Here is a 15,700-nt window from a genome sequence, read left to right as displayed (position 1 = left end):
ATGCCTGGCTTTTCCCTTTCCCACACTGCCCCAGGGCACAGAACCCAGTGGGACTCCTCTGTCCACCAGTGAGTGTCCTCCATCATGGGGATGGAGCAAGAATGACATTGTAGAAAGGAATTGTACTGAGAAACACCAGAGGAAAATTAAGAGATGTTCATTTAAGTAGAAGGTATTTTTCTCCTTTGTTTTCCCATTTCTCCAGTCCACTCCCTCCCATGGATCCCTCCACATCCAACCCACCACAGTTCATGAGAGTGTCTTTGACTGCAAGTTATAGAAACCTAAATCAAACCAGGCTGTGAGAAAATAAGATCATTGTCTCCTGTATCTGAGAAGCCCAAGGGTAGCACAGCTTCAAGCATGTTGGATTCAAGTGCTCAGGAATTTTCCCTTGCTCACTTGAACTGCTTTTTTTCCCTTGCCTTCATTATTTGTCAGGTCCTCTCCAAGTGGTATAAGAGCTGGCCTGCGTGGTCATTACTACTCATCATCTCAGAAGGGAAGGTACTGTTTTTCTTGCAGTGCTTACATCAAATCCTAAAACAAAATTTCTTGGGCTGTGCTACTGTGTCCAGAGGTATGGGATATACCTATTGGCTAGCATGGATCACATGCTTTCCAGAAGAGTGGATCTCAGAATCACTGGGAGTCTGAGAGTGGTATGCGTGTGCATGTGTGTGTAGTGGTGGTGGTGGTGAGATGGCAAACTCTAAAAGGAAGTGATGGTGGTCACTTAAAAGCATATCTTAATGCCCACAAGTGCTTCAGCCACAACAGCCAAGGATCATCCTATAGCTCCCCCACTCCCAACACAAAAACTAAAACACTCTTTCTGCAACTTTGCAGAAGCTCACTGTGGAATACTTGTCAATTAGAGTATCAGAACATCTGCATTGCACAACCAAGAATGTCCATTTCGGATCTGGCACATTGAGGGGATTTTCAATGCTTGGGAGTTTCTTGATGCAGGCAACAGAAGAAACTCTCCAGCTTTGTGAAATCACTCTCCCATCCTTCTTCATGAAGAATGATAGTTCTCCGCTGCAGCCATGCACCTGCTGGCCCACTGAACAGAAGAGATACATTTCTGAACATCTAGAAACAAATGGAATCACTTTTTACCTACACATTTAAACCTGAAGACAAGCTCCAGGGAAAGATCTGCAAGAGGTTCTCAGGCAATCTCAGGGGGCTGACTGTTGAACTTCATATAGACAAATATTTGATAATCCTACCTGTAAGCAGGATTATCACTGAGAGTAAAAGGATGATAATTGAAATAACAGTTAATCCTTATTATTTTCTGAATGCCAAAGCATTTTTCATAGATTATCTCATTTAATTCTCATAACAGCTCTATAAGGTAATTTCCATTGTCATCTTTGGAAAACGCTAAATAACTTGCCAAAGATCAATATATAGCTAGCAGTGGCAGAGTTAGGATTCATGCCTAGGCAGTTTAACTAGCTTTTTTAATCTTCACCCGAGGATAATGTTTTATTGATGTTAGAGAGTAAAGGAGAGAGAGAGAGAATCATCAATATGAGAGAGAAAAATCGATCAGTAACCTCCCACATGTGCTGGGACTGGGGCTGTCAGGTATGTGCCCTGACTGGGAATCAAACCTGAAAACTTTTGGTGTATGGGACAATGCTCCAACCAACTGAGCCACACAGCCAGGACTAGGCAGTTCAACTTAAGAGCTATGCTGCTTAAATATTCATTCATCCATTCACTCATTCAGCAGTTGTGTGGAATGCCTACTACCTGTTGGGAACTATTCAAGGTGCTTAGATACAACTGTGAACAATACAAAGACAAATGACACGTCCACATGAAACCTACATTCTAGTGGGGGATAAAGACAGGAAAACAGACCGATAAATAAACTAGGTTAGATAATGATTAGTGTTAAGGGAAAAACTAGAGCAGGGAGGAGAGACAAGTGTTTTCGAGAGGGTTGCTTCTGAATAAGGTGATCAGGCAAGGTCCCACTAAGAAGGCGACATAGACTAAAGATCTGAGGAAGCAAGGAGGCAAACCATGCAGATATCTGAAAGAACATGGTAGGTAGAGGAAACAGCATAGATAAAGGCCCTGAGGAAAGAGAAAGAGCAGCATGTCCTAGAAATAGCAAGGAGTTCAATGTGATTTGCAGAGTGATCAAGGAACAGAGCAGGAGGAGATGAGATCAGAGGCAAATGGGACCGGGTCTTGTAGGTGGCTCTTAGGATTTTAACTTTTATTTAGGTGTAAAGCAGCCATTTGGTTCAGAGCAGAGGAGGGACATGAAATGACTTGGTTTAAACAGGATCACTCACTGCTCTGTCAGGGGTGCCAGGATGCTAGGAAGTTGCAGCAGTAAGCCAGGCAGAAATGGGGTGGCTTGGACTGTGTGTGGTAATGAAGCAAGTGCTTCAATTCCGGGTTTGTTGTGAAGTCAGAGTCAAAGGATTGGCTGAAAGATGGGACGTAGGGTGTGTGAGAAAGAGCACAGTCAGGCATGACTCTTAAGGTTTTTGACCTGAGCAACTGAAGACTGGAATTGACATTTTCACAGATGGGGAAGATTGAAGGAGGAATGGCTTTTGTTTTTGTTCTAAAGGGGTATTGTTTTAAGGGGTTATCAGCACTCAGTTTGGGTCATATAAAACTGGAGATGCCTATTTGACATTAAAAAGTGATACTGAGTGGCAGGTTTGGAATTCAGGAGAGAGGTCCATCAGGACTGGAGTTATAAGCTCTACAAATTCCACTCTATTCCCTTAGAGTAATTGAAGACACTGGCCTATGTGTAATTTTGGGGAAATGATGACTATCAAAAATACTAGAACACTGTTAAGAAAAGTCAAATTTAAAAATTCACCCCTATCCTGCCACACTAAAAAAAAAAAGGCTGCTTTCATTTCTCCACATTCCCTTCTGTTTTTGCCCACATTCGAGCATAATTTTATAATGTGGTAATAGCTTGAAATAGATAGTTTCATTTTCCTTTTTTTTTTTTAACTTAATATGATCCCATAACATTTTTAAAAAGAGTCTCCCATATGTCTTTCTTGTAGATTAAAAAATGGCCAACAAAATGCTTGGGCATTGTTGAGAAATATTTCAGAAACAAAAATTGAAAATCCTAATTTGGTACAGTTTGGTGCCCCCACAGCTGGTATTGTGTTTATTGTAAACTTTGTGGACAATGAATGACTCTCTGTGGAAAGGACTAGGAGCTGAGATCTGAATGATGAGAGCAGGCCACGCACCTGACCTGGGGAAGAACACTCCAAGAAGACAGACAGCATCTGCAAAAGAGGGAACAGCATATACTGTATTAGGAGGCAAGAGGAAAGCACATTAAGAACGGTTGGCAGATTGATTTCAATTGACAAATGGAAATTTATTTTATCTTAAAAAAGTTTTAAATATCTTTTAATTTAAACTACAGAAGAGTACACCTTACCCCTGGGATTCTCTCCCAAAGAAGAAAAAGCCATATGGAATAATTTAGAACATGGTGAACCCTAGTGGATGTAGTGGTTCATTAATTTCAGTCCCTCACCCAGAACTGGAGGCCAGTCTCTTAATTTTATAGAAAAGGCCGTAGGTCTAATGACGATAAACGACCTGTGCAAGTCTTCAGCTACTTAATAGAGGGTTTTAACTAGGAATCAATTAGCTCTGCCCTCCACATCGAAGACACTCCCTCCATCAGTCTAAAAAACAAAAACATGATTCTGTGCACAGGACTGCCATCTTTGAGAAAGTTCTTGGTTACCTCCGAATTGCCCACCCCTCCCGCGCTCGTCTGCCTGTCATTTTCCTAGTTATTTACTGAAAAGCAGTAAAAATGAGAAAACGAACCCCCCTGACTCAGCGGGGAAGGCGGGGAACTGGTTTACGCTTCCTCCCAGAGCCAGCAGAGGGGGCAGCAGGCAAAGTTTGTGAGCCGCACCTACCCGCGCCTGCTCCCCCCTTCCTCGCCCAATTTCCCCATAGCCACCGCTTCAACTAAAAGTGGTCATTGACCTTTCAAACTTCGGAGCAGTGATGCAATAGAACAGTATTTCAAAGAAAAATGGGTTATCGAAATTTTGGATTTTGGTTTTCCCGTGAATGTTAGTGATTTTTAAAAAGCAGGTCACATTTCGGGTGCGGGCGGGCAGGCAGGCAAGATGAGTTGCAACCGAGGCCAGGTGACCTCTAACCGGGTGGGAGGAGGTGAAAGGTCCCCTGGCAGGGAAGAAGTGACAGGATCTTTCCGAATTCCCAGTCCCTGAGCGCCAGCCCTGCGGAAAATCACTGAGACACGCGCTCCCCGGACTGCAGGCACCGAGGCCCAGCGCCCAGCACCACCCAGGCGCGTGGGTATGAGGGCCTCCTCGGCAGTCAGTGGGCGCAGGTGAGCGGAGGCGGACAGGCGGCGGGCAAGACACTGGGGCGGAGAGGAGGAGCCGGGCTGGGCTGCCGCTGGAGACTACGAGTAGCACCACCGCCCGAGCGAGGGATTTGAGAGCGGCCAGAGCCGCCTAAGGAGGCGCCCCTGCATGCCTTGCAGGACCTAGGCCGAGGGGATAGCCCCTCCGGCCGGCTCCCTCCGGCTGTCGCGCGTGGGCACCAGGCGGAGGGCTGGAAAGGGGCCTTCCCCACCCCATTCAAGTGTCTTCTAGCGGGAGGGGCCTTCTCCAGGACCTCCAGCCTCTCCCGCCTGCCACTCACAAAATGTGCAGCTGCAGGGTTGCGTGAAGGGGCGGAAGAGATGGGAAAGAGAAACCTCTGCCGCGGGCCGAGGAAGTCTGTTATTCGCTCGATCCCGGCGTACCCCTGGAACGGCTAGGGAACAGGCTCCGACGGTGGTAGCCGGGGTCATCTCCTGCGCGTCTCCGGACAATCGGGAGTGTGGGGAATCAAACAAGGGTAGGTACCCTAGCAGCTATTCGGCTCAGCCCTGCACCCGAGGACTCGGAGCCCGCCTCCCCTGAAGCCTGCGCAGTAGCGCCCCAGCCTTTTTAAAGCAGTAGCAGAGGCCGCGGTCACGTGGGGCGAATTCCTGGAAAGTTCCTGGAAAGCGGCCTCCGCAGCAGTCGGGCGGGGCGCTCCTGGAGCTCAGACTGAGGAGGGAGGCGGGGAGCTTGGGAGGCGCGTTGGGCTGGGAAGTCGCGCGCACACTGCGCTCCCGGGACCGACGTTTAACTCTTGCCAAGTCTCGCCGCCCCCACCGCCGCGACCCGCAGGCCTTGGGCTTCCCTTGAAGCATGAGCCTCCTCGTCCGCCGCTACCAGAGCTGCGCGGGCCGCGAACGGTGCGCGCCGGTCTCCGGGCGCACCGCCTTAGACATTCTCTGTGCCCACAGTCGGGGCTCCGGAGGAGCTCGGGCCGGAGCAGGCGGCAGGTACTGGTCTGGGGAGCCCAAAGACCGCGCCCCAGGAGGGTCGCTGGGGAGGGCTCCCGGGCACCGCAGCGAGCGCCGGGAGGCCTTGGCTTCCGCAGTTTAGAGCCGCAAGGGGAAGAGTCAGCCGTGGTTCTGCCCCGCTGCTTGGCGCTACAGCCGGCTTTCTCCGGTTCCTTCCCGGCGTCGGGAAGTCTCCAGAGTTTTTTTCTCTAAACTGCCATCCAAATTAATAATCCCCTTAATAACCTGATCTCCCATTCCTCCCCACCTCCCCTACCTCCCGCCCTGGCTCCTAACTCCTCCCTCTGTCCTTCCCACCTCCTTGGTCGCAGTCAGAGGGAAGCCCAGCAGCTGCCCTTGCTGGGGGGTGTGCGAACCCAGAAGCGGGTGTTGGAGCCTGGGGTGGGGTGGAGGACGTGTAGGTTATGATCCCCGGGGCTTTTGTTTGCCCTTTTCGCTGAGAACTCACACCGTGGCCACTGAGCGCCGGTCTCGTCGCATCTCCAGGCGTCTCGTTACCAAATTAAAAGTCAACAGGGGTAACTCGGAATAACACCCCTCCTTTCCGCGGCCCCTCCCGGCTCCCCCGCTCCAGGTTCGCTGGGGAGGCTTGCGGGTTGCGGAGGTGGCGGCCGAGGCGGAGGCCGAGGTAAGGGCTCAGTTTGGTTGTCTTGCAGGTCCCGCGGCTCTTGCTGTAGCCTGCTTGGCCGCGACCCGGGCCGGGCTCCGAACCCCTGCGAAGGCTGCACGCTCGGGTCGATTCCTCGACAGCAGTCGCGGCCGCCCGGCCCCAGGAGCAGCTGCCATGGCTCCCAGCGGCGCCCCCTACCCTTGCCCGAAGCGGGGGTGGGGGTGGGGTGGGGGGGGGTAGGGCAGCAAGGCCGCCTCCGAGCCCTGGATGCGGCAACTTGCGCACCTTGGCGTCCCAGGCTGGTGTCTCCGGCCCCAGGAGGCCCCAGGAGCCCCACGGCGCCATAGGGCACCGGATTTGTGCCTGGCACTTTCTCCCGGGGCTCCCCGGGCTGTGTGGAGCGTGAGATAGGAGTGCAGCTTTGGGAGCTCTCCTGTTCTTCCCTTTAAACAATTTTTCCCCACTTGTCCTTGACTACGGCCTATTTACCATTGTGCCTGCAGGTGATTCTTTGCTCTCCCATTCTGCTAGCCTGTGATCTCAGTGAGCTGCCCTGGGCGGGAAGACACTCGGTTCCCCACCCTCTTCCTGTCTCTCCCGCCTTTCCCCCGCCCCCCTTGCCGCGCCCCCTCCCTCTCGACAATTCTAGCGTCTGTCTGATCCCTGCTCTTTCTACCTTCTGTCTCTGTAGAGCCGGGTCTGGGCAGTGACTGGATGCTTGGGGTTAAATCGTACTGGGGCATAGACGCGGAGGAGTCCCCGGAATTTTCCACGTCGCTGTCTCCCCACCAACACCCCAGCCGGTCCAGTTCGGACTGACCCAACCCCGCACTTTCTCTTTGCAGGCAAACTGTGGGTGACCGCGCCTGCGAGGGACTTTGCCATCTGTCTGTCCACCGGGACCTGGGGAGGAAGGATCGGCAGCTCTCCACCCCCGCCCCCTCCACCACCATTTTGGATACTCCTCAGGGACGTGTTTTGGGGTTGTAACTGACTTCCAGAAAGGACGCGTGCCCCTCTCTGACCCCATCTCGGGTGGCCACCTCTGTTTGCTGCGGTGACTCTTTGCTCATGACCCTGCGGTGCCTCGAGCCCTCCAGGAATGGCGCGGAAGGGACGCAGGGCCAGTGGGGAACGGCGGGGTCCGCGGAGGAGACGTCCCCGGAGGCAGCGCGTCTGGCGAAAGCCTTGCGGGAGCTCAGTCAAACAGGTAGGGAGCGGTACGGCCGCCATGCGTGCGGGGGTGTGGGGGGTGCCTCCCCAAAGACGCGGCTGGGGGCTGTGCTGGTCTGGAGCGCAGCTGGAAAGTGGGGACGCACTGAGAAGCAAAGAATGGGGTGGAAAAAGTCCCCTCGCTTCCCGCCCCTGCTTCAGGGCGGCGGGACTCGGAGAGGATGCACACACAGCCCTGGATTTCTAGGATGCGAAAGGAAAGTGGTTCTTGAGAGACTCAGGCCTGGAGGAGGGCGCGAGAAGAGCTCCTTGGAAATTGCCCCTTAGGGCGCTGAAAACTTTAATGATCTTTCGGTCTGCCCAGGGGTCAGCACTCGGGCTCGAATTCTATCGGGAGAGAGTGCTTGGCGCCTTCGTTTCCGCGGAGTGCCAGCAGGCGGGTGGGCGCAGCTGCTGCATCCCGCTCCCGGGCGGAGCAGCCGCTGCAGCACGCGATATTGGCGGCCAAGTCCAGGGACCAGCTGATTGCGGCGCAGGCGGCTGCCGCGGAGCCTTGAGGAGTGTGGTCAGCGAAGCTTCCGCTAAGCGCTTGGCCTTCAGGGGTCTTTCAAGTGCAGTCCTGCGCTTTGCGCGGCTCTGCGCGGCCCGCCGTTGTCTTTCGGAATTTGAAAAGAGAAAAAAAGTGAAAAAACAATCTGGCACACACCATGCAGACTTTCAACATCTCTGGGTCCTAAAAGCTTACGTTTGGGGCAAAGTTGATGTTTTGGTAGAACTGGGGAGAGGGGACTGTTCCCTCATTCCCTCACTTGTGGTTGTGGGCCACCAGCTTTTCTCCTCAGCTGGAGAGATCGACACATTCAGGAATCCGAGCGAGCTAGCTAGCTATTTACTTATTTAAATATGAGCTGTTTGTTTATTTACTTATTCATTTATTAGGAAGGGCATATTGTTCAAACTTTTTAAATGCAGAATGTCATTTTTGCTAACGGGATGGGCCAGGTAGATGGTGCAGGCAGATCAAATCGGGAATGCTGGGGAGACGCACAGACGGTTGGGGTTGGATTTGAATTAGGGCAAAGTCCAGAAGATTGCAAACTTGAAGTACTAATTGTCAATTGGGGTTTCCCTCATTTCTCAATGACTGATAAGGTAGTTGTAATCAAAACAGCAAACAGAAAGTAGTGTACCTAGAACTGCGTTTTTAAAACAAGTAGATAGTTTTCTAGGCCTTAGAATAGAGATACAGCTATTGACAGATTTGGGGGAGAAGAGTGGGAGACACCAGCCATCCAAAAAGTTGCTTCTGTTTTTACTCTTATTGAAATTACTGGAGTTGGGTTATTCCACTTTTTTAAGGGTATGGCTTTATTTTAAACCTCTAATTTGTTTTAAATCTTTGATTTCACCTGAGTGGTGCTGAAAGCATCATGCTTTGTCAGCCAGTGTGTCATATTGCAAATATGTATTCTTTTGTTTCATTAGGAGAAAATCTTGACACTTTAAAAAACAGCTACAGAAAATTACTTAAAAAAAACAAACTGGCTCAGATTTTGTGTTCATAAAATAACATGGACCCACATTTTCATTAAATTTCTGCTGAACGAATTTGTGGGAGCCTCTGGTAAACTTTCACTCACACACTTCTTTTTAGAGTTAGAAAAATTGTTGTCAAGTACTTGCCCCATTTAAAACATTCTTTATAATAATGATTCTACCTTCTTTTCTTTTTCTTTTTGAATAAATACCCCAGGTTGGTACTGGGGAGGTATGACTGTTAATGAAGCCAAAGAGAAATTAAAAGAGGCACCAGAAGGAACTTTCTTGATTAGAGATAGTTCGCATTCAGACTACCTACTAACAATATCTGTTAAAACATCAGCTGGACCAACTAATCTGCGAATCGAATATCAAGATGGGAAATTCAGATTGGACTCTATCATATGTGTCAAGTCCAAGCTTAAACAATTTGAAAGTGTGGTTCATCTGATCGACTACTATGTTCAGATGTGCAAAGATAAGCGGACAGGCCCAGAAGCCCCCCGGAACGGCACTGTTCACCTTTATCTGACCAAACCGCTCTACACATCAGCACCACCTCTGCAGCATCTCTGTAGACTCACCATTAACAAATGTACCAGTACCATCTGGGGACTGCCTTTACCAACAAGACTAAAAGATTACTTGGAAGAATATAAATTCCAGGTGTAAGTGTTTCTTTTTTCTAAACATGCCTCATATAGAGTATCTCCAAATGCAGCTACGTAAAAAGAACCAAAACTTGAGTGACTGTTCCAGATAACTACGTGGAATTCTAAGAACAGCTGAATCCATCTCACTTAAATGTGTGATGAGGTAGTTAGGTCAAGTTTCCTCAGATATTTTCACCTAAAGCTTCCCTTCCTATGGCTAAGACCATTTGATCTTTTAAGTTACAAATTAAATGTCCCAAGTAAAGGCCGAAGTAACATTTTTATGAGAATGCCTTGCCTTTTTGAGCTTTCTTTTTGGTTGAAGGTCCAAGCACCGGTAGTAGAGAAAGAACTCCATGGACTAATATTGAAGGGGAAGGAAACTAACACAGGTTTAACTTCAATTTTATGTGCCTGGTGATCTGAGTCTGTTTTGGACATGTTATGTTTTGCATTCTGATGTACCTAGGGGTTTTGTTGATCAGATATGCTTGTGAGTGTTTATCCTTCGTTTTATGCAATTAACCAAATCAACCAGAAAAAGTGACCATGAAATCCTGTATTTGTCTTTTTGCTACATGTATGAACTCTCATGTGAATGAGTACTGTAGTAATCCATTTTAAGGGAGCCTTACTTCAGAAATATTTCAAATTGGTGCAAACAGAAAAGACTTTGTCTTTTCCTTTAAGGCTAAAGACAAGAATGTCATGCTATACAGGTGCAACCCAATCCCTGTTAATAAAACTGTGTAGATATAGACATACTACCCTTTGACGTAGCTGTGTCCCAGTCTGTTGCCATGAAAAATTTTGGAAATGGCTTTAGAAATTTCCAAGTTGTCCTTGAATTGTCTAACCATAGACATCAGTGGTTGTCTCCCTTCTACCATGTAGAAAACTTTGACTTAATTTTCTTCCAGATGTAGGGGGATACCTGCCTGTTTTTCAGAGTGTTTATTTACTGTTGTTACTATTTGATTAGAATGTATTAAATAAAAAAAAAAAACAAACCTGACTTTTACAAGTGCACTTATATTACTTTGAATTGTAGAAAACATACACTTTTGTGGTAATAGAGGGTTGCCGTAAAAACTTAAGTCAAGTGAAATAAGCCAAATATTCAACAAGAGGTAGAACATTTCTTGCCCTTCTCTGGAGCTATGGGTCATACTTGCCCTTTGCATTTTGGAAAGCATAGCTTAGAAACGGCAAGACTTGCCAAGTTGCCCTTATACAAGTTGAACAGGCAAACACTAATGCCCTTTGTATTTCTAAAAACTGTAACATATCTTAGTCTTCTACAGGTTGAGTAGGCATAATACAAAATAAAGTTTTATGGCCATATATTTTACCCCACAGTCTCATCACTGTTGCACATTACCATCTTTTGGAGTCCAGACATAAAATTTTCCTGCATATCTACATATAATGGTGTGTCACTGGGAAGGCAAACCTCGTGTATTGTGTGTGTCCCGAGTGAATTGTGCAAAGACAGAAACATATAATTTATGCTTATAAGTTATAGCAAAACCTGCTCAAATATTTTCTTGAAGCTCTTGGGAAACAGTTTTGTCTATGTATTCAAACAGCAGAGCCAAACACAAGATTGCTAGGAGTCCCTTAGGAAGAGTTTGTAACCTAAAACAGCCATACTTTTAGGGTCTGGTCTGTGATCAAGGGTTAACCTTTTTATTAAGATACACAGGTTCTATGCATTACATACCCATTTTCTCCAATGAAAACAGTTGTCTAGTGTGGGATGTTTGACTTCTCTGGCAAAACTTCCACGAGGCCAGGGCCAAGGGTCTTTGTGGGATTTCTTTAAGGTCTTTCACACTTCTGTTCTCATTGTTTCAAACAATCTGCACTTCCTCATTTATTGAGAGTTGGATGCAGTAGTGGGGCACGAGTATCACTGGAACTGTGGCAAGTTCTGCGTTATTGCCAGCAAGTGACTAATTAGGAGAAAACCTGAGGACAGCAAAGACATCTCTGGAGTGTGCTGTGGAACTGCTGCCTTACCGTTCAACCTTCCCTATTTCAAGTATGTTGATACACATTAGGAGACAGTCTCTCGTTCTCTTTTTTGTTTTGTTTTACAATTAAAATTACTGACATGATTTATTTATTGAGTTTATTGTATGCCAGGTTCTTAGCACTTTACATGCTTTGCCTAATTTGATCTTCACACAGACAGAATGAGCAAAGTACAGTGATCACAGGAGGTACACCTGACTTGTGAGTGAAGAGGCATTCCAGGAATATCCTAAACCTTTTTATTCCTGGGGAGGAATTACGAAGAGCAGATTACTGCTGTTTCTACACTGATCCAGATGAACAAGTTAGAGCAGGCTGTAAAAGGAATCCTCAGCATTTTTATTGCTGCCTCAACTGGAAAAAAGTATAGGTACCCTAATTAGCCTGTGCTCTGTAGGATTTGTCAGCAGCAGGGCCCAGTCGTTTTCTCTTGGTTGCAGGGTGGGTGACGAGGGGGCTCACCGTTTTACTTGGGGACTGGTACATAATGCCAATTACCAATTATTGGTAGCCCCATTATATAGACTATTGAACAAAAAAGATATACACTTGTCTAAATTAACCTCAACAGGGCCAAGAAAAATATCCAGGGATCTCTTTTCTATGCAGGGCATTTTCAGACATTAGCGAGAGTATGTATGTATTATTGTTGCTATGTTGAAAAATAGAGGATATAGTATCCCTTCAAACTTAAAATATTTCGATCTGAGTTTCCGTTGGGAGCAGAGTCGAGGCAGTGGAGTTTTTCATTCTATAAAAGTGGGCACTGGGGACTACTTTTTAGGGAGGGTTTTTTTATTTGTTTTATTTTGTTTTGGCTTTGGACAGTGGAGAAAAGGCAGTTCAGCTTATGAGCTGAGAGTTCTTTTCTGGCATGTCAGTAAAAACATCTTGACTTCATAGTAATTATGTAATCCAAATAGGTAAGAGAATGGTACAGTTGTTTTGGAGTGTTTATTTTCTTGGGAAGGATTTTCTCTGCTTTTAGAAAATTGTACCCTGGTAGGAGGGAAAGAGAGAGACGTCATCAGATAATCCACGGGATGGAGTGTCCTGAGACCAGGCCCTGTTCTGCTCGGAGTGGGTGTAGGCACAGTGGTGGGGGGTGAGTGGCTGTGGTTACAGCCAGCGGCTGGGCTCAGACCTCTCTCGTCTCCCACGGGTCACTTCTAGCCTTTGCAGCGAAAAGTGTTGTCATTCATTCTAGGCCTTTCGTTGACTGAGAGGCTTGTATTCTCCTCTCCCGTTTTTAACTTCCTAGAATTTTCAGGCTTGAAACCACTTTTGCAATCACATAATTCAGTTTTGTCATTTTACTGAAGGAGCCTTTCTGACCCAGGGAGGTCAGGAAATTCTGCGCAAATACGCAGACAATTGAGCACATCAATGGCACAGTCAGTGAACACGTACTAACTGTTCAGTATTTGTAAGAACCGGCACCCTTCTACTCTGTTTAAATTGTCAGTACTCTTATTTTGCTACCTTGTAAGCCCTACAATTCTTTTAACATCACATTTTTCACATTTTTCTTCCTCTGAAAATAAGACGGCAGGCCTTTGGAGTACTATACAGGATTAATTCCAATTCCTGGCTCTCCCGCTTCAGGTAATTAGCTTCTGCTGGGTTTCATGATGTCCACATTAGAGTTTTGTGTTCGTTTTAACTCCTCAATGCTTCGAACCTATTTGCTGTTTTAATGTCTAAAACCTGCCATCCATGCTCTTTCATGAGCTCATTTCTGCCTCTGCCAGATGTGACTCACACAGCCGTGTCCGGGTGACGGTCCACCTCCTGTCTGCACCAGTAGAGCCCATTCTTTTACCCGCTCATTGGCATAATGGCACAGTTCATTCCTGCCTCACCCGCTCCCTTTTGTATCCTTAAGTTGCCCTTTTAGCTTGTCTGACACAGACAGCTCTGCTGGCCATATTATACTTTGATGAAAGAGGGTAATTATATTCTCTGTGAGCTGGGTAATTCAATGATTTCGAATACCTTGAGATTAAATCTCTGAGGCTCTCTCTTTGATTCCTTCAGGTTTTTAAACAAGTAGCCAGCCCCAAATATCACACTTCTGTTATGTTCATGTTTTATATATTTATTTTTATTTAAAGTATCAGAGGCTCCTTCTTAAGTTGCACTTCATTTGATTGGAATGGAAGTGCCCTCCGTTCCTCCTGCTTGTCTGTAGGTAAGAATGATTTTGTGATCGCCCTGTTTCACTCCTACATAGACATAAATATTTTTCTCCATTCTCACATATTTTTAATGTTTTTCTAATTTTTTTCTCTGTGGCTTGAGTTCAGATTTTTTAACTTTATTACCAAAGTAAAGTAACAGCCATTGCTACAGTAGCCTCTAAAAGCCCCGGAGTCCCCAGTGCGGAGATAGTAAATAAGCTGAAATCATGGAGCAAAGCTGAAGATTCCTTTCTGCCCCTCTGGAGCTTTGTCAACAAGAGGCTGGCTGGGTAGGAAGAGCGTTGTCACAGAGTATGGGGTTCATGTTAGCAAATGTTCAGTGAGCTTTGTCAACAAGAGGCTGACTGGGTAGGAAGAGCGTTGTCACAGAGTATGGGGTCCATGTCAGCAAACGTTCAGTGAGCCAGCCATAAAATAAAACTGCTATTATAGACAATCTCACTTGGAACTATGTCCTTAACTTATAGGAACTCTGACTTGCCCTAAAGATCAGGTGCACATTCTGTGTACTATCATCCATGTGGTGCCTCCATTAGATACAGAGGAAAGGGGAATACAAGCCAGAGTCCTAGAGAGAGGGAAGGAAATGTGGCCAGCTGCCTTCCCCTTCTGTCTAAGCATAAATACCACCCAAGGAGCCCCATTTCTATGGAGGAGAGTGAGACTTCATCACAGAACTCCATACAATTTTCCTGTATTTGCCCAGTTTCCAACTGTGTTCAGATGAAAGTTAGTGTTTTGGTAAAATGGTTTTCTCTTCTCTTAGTTTGGTATGCTTTTTTCCTGTTTAGATTTTGGTCCAGAGAGCTGCTATGACCTTTAACACTCAGAAAAAATATTTTCCATGTTATTTCTACCCACAGAAGTTGTTTGAGTTCCCATTTTAACCTCCCCTCTGCGATCTTGATGAACTTGACCCTTTCCAGCATAGCTTATTTCTCCTCATTTCTATTTCCAGGTTGTGGTCATAATATATTTGGTCAGTAAGTGTGTTTGTATTTTGCACAGTTGATTAGGGCATCTACTGTTAGTTATCTGCAGTAATCAGGATGGAGAGAATGGGGTAATTGAAACTCATAAACACATCTAGCTAAAACTCCTTTGCTAGAACTACTGATAGAAAAATTACTTACTTCTTTGTTCCCTTCCTGAATTTGCCCTGTCCATCAGACAACAACGGTGTTAATAAACAACCAAGTGACTAAAAAGATGGCAAGATGAGAAAATTAAGGAGGCTGGGGGATCAGCGGTGTGCTGAGGACCCCTGAGAGGGATTTTGTGAGCTAACACATTATGGGTAAATCATTGGTAGACAGAAATCAGCAATGGTGGGACTGTTTACACTACAGAAACTGGCAGCTGCTACGAATCAATGTCTTTAGACCTCTTGATGAGGAAGATCTTTCTTCGATAAGGGTGAAGAGGAGGGTAGAGGTGTGCAGGAGCATATCTCATAGGCATTCCTGGAAGAGCTTGGAACTTGTTCAGAGGGCAGTGGATAAAAGCTTTTTAAAAAGGGGGAACCATTGATGAAGAAATAAAGCTTTGTATCCATATGTACATAATATATCTGCATGGACTATAATTGAAATGCTACCTGTTACCTGATTAACTCTGGAGAATCTGTATCGGGGGACTTATACTTTTTAGAAATATTTCATATGAATATCCTGCAATAAATATTTTTAATATTGGTTTACTAGTTTAAAACATGAAAAAAAAAAATAAAAATAAAAAGGGGGAGTAACTAGATAAAAGCTTTTTAAAAATGGGGGAGGAACTGAACTAGGTTTGTATTTTATATCCCCTGCAGGCCCTTTGGAAAATGGCTTGGAAAAAAGCAGGAGTGGAGTTAAGGAGACTGGTTAGGTGTGAGCTGATAGGTATGAAAGGGTGAGGAGGAGGCATGGTTGGGGAGAAGATTGGGGAGCAGTGCAGACGTGGCCTCCCCCCTTGTTGTCTGTAGGCTCACATTTGTGCTGGACTTTGGGTTCCACAGATGCATACTTCTCTCTTTGAAGAGGAGCTTCCACTCTGGGTGAGTTTAGGTAGTTGGCAGATTCCATTCCCAGAAAAGTAG

The 15,700-nt window shown here is 46.4% G+C and overlaps 1 protein-coding gene and 1 long non-coding RNA gene across 6 annotated transcripts; one reads left to right on the top strand and one right to left on the bottom strand.

Moving 5' to 3' along the window:
- Positions 1 to 676: 676 nt before the first annotated feature.
- LOC150012587 (uncharacterized) lies at positions 677 to 5,651 on the bottom strand. The gene is made up of 3 exons (XR_016510528.1): positions 4,714 to 5,651; positions 3,261 to 3,299; positions 677 to 1,069 (listed from the first exon to the last, which is right to left on the bottom strand). It is a non-coding gene; the product is annotated as an uncharacterized LOC150012587 (long non-coding RNA).
- SOCS2 (suppressor of cytokine signaling 2) lies at positions 4,267 to 10,477 on the top strand. Of its 5 annotated transcripts, none has more exons than XM_090273882.1 (3): positions 4,267 to 4,396; positions 6,863 to 7,227; positions 8,944 to 10,477. In XM_090273882.1, the coding sequence occupies exons 2-3, from the start codon at positions 7,089 to 7,091 to the stop codon at positions 9,399 to 9,401; spliced, it is 597 nt and encodes a 198-aa protein (XP_090130008.1). In that variant the 5' UTR covers positions 4,267 to 4,396; positions 6,863 to 7,088; the 3' UTR covers positions 9,402 to 10,477. The 5 variants fall into 5 exon arrangements, with proteins under 5 accessions (XP_090130008.1, XP_090130007.1, XP_090130003.1 ...); XM_090273881.1 differs by lacking the exon at positions 4,267 to 4,396 and adding an exon at positions 4,513 to 4,911; XM_090273877.1 differs by lacking the exon at positions 4,267 to 4,396 and adding an exon at positions 5,101 to 5,386.
- Positions 10,478 to 15,700: the final 5,223 nt, after the last annotated feature.

Source organism: Furipterus horrens, unplaced genomic scaffold (genome assembly GCF_987537825.1).
Source record: "Furipterus horrens unplaced genomic scaffold, mFurHor1.1.pri manual_scaffold_4, whole genome shotgun sequence".
NCBI lineage: Eukaryota > Metazoa > Chordata > Mammalia > Chiroptera > Furipteridae > Furipterus > Furipterus horrens.
This window is presented reverse-complemented; position numbering and strand designations above follow the sequence as displayed.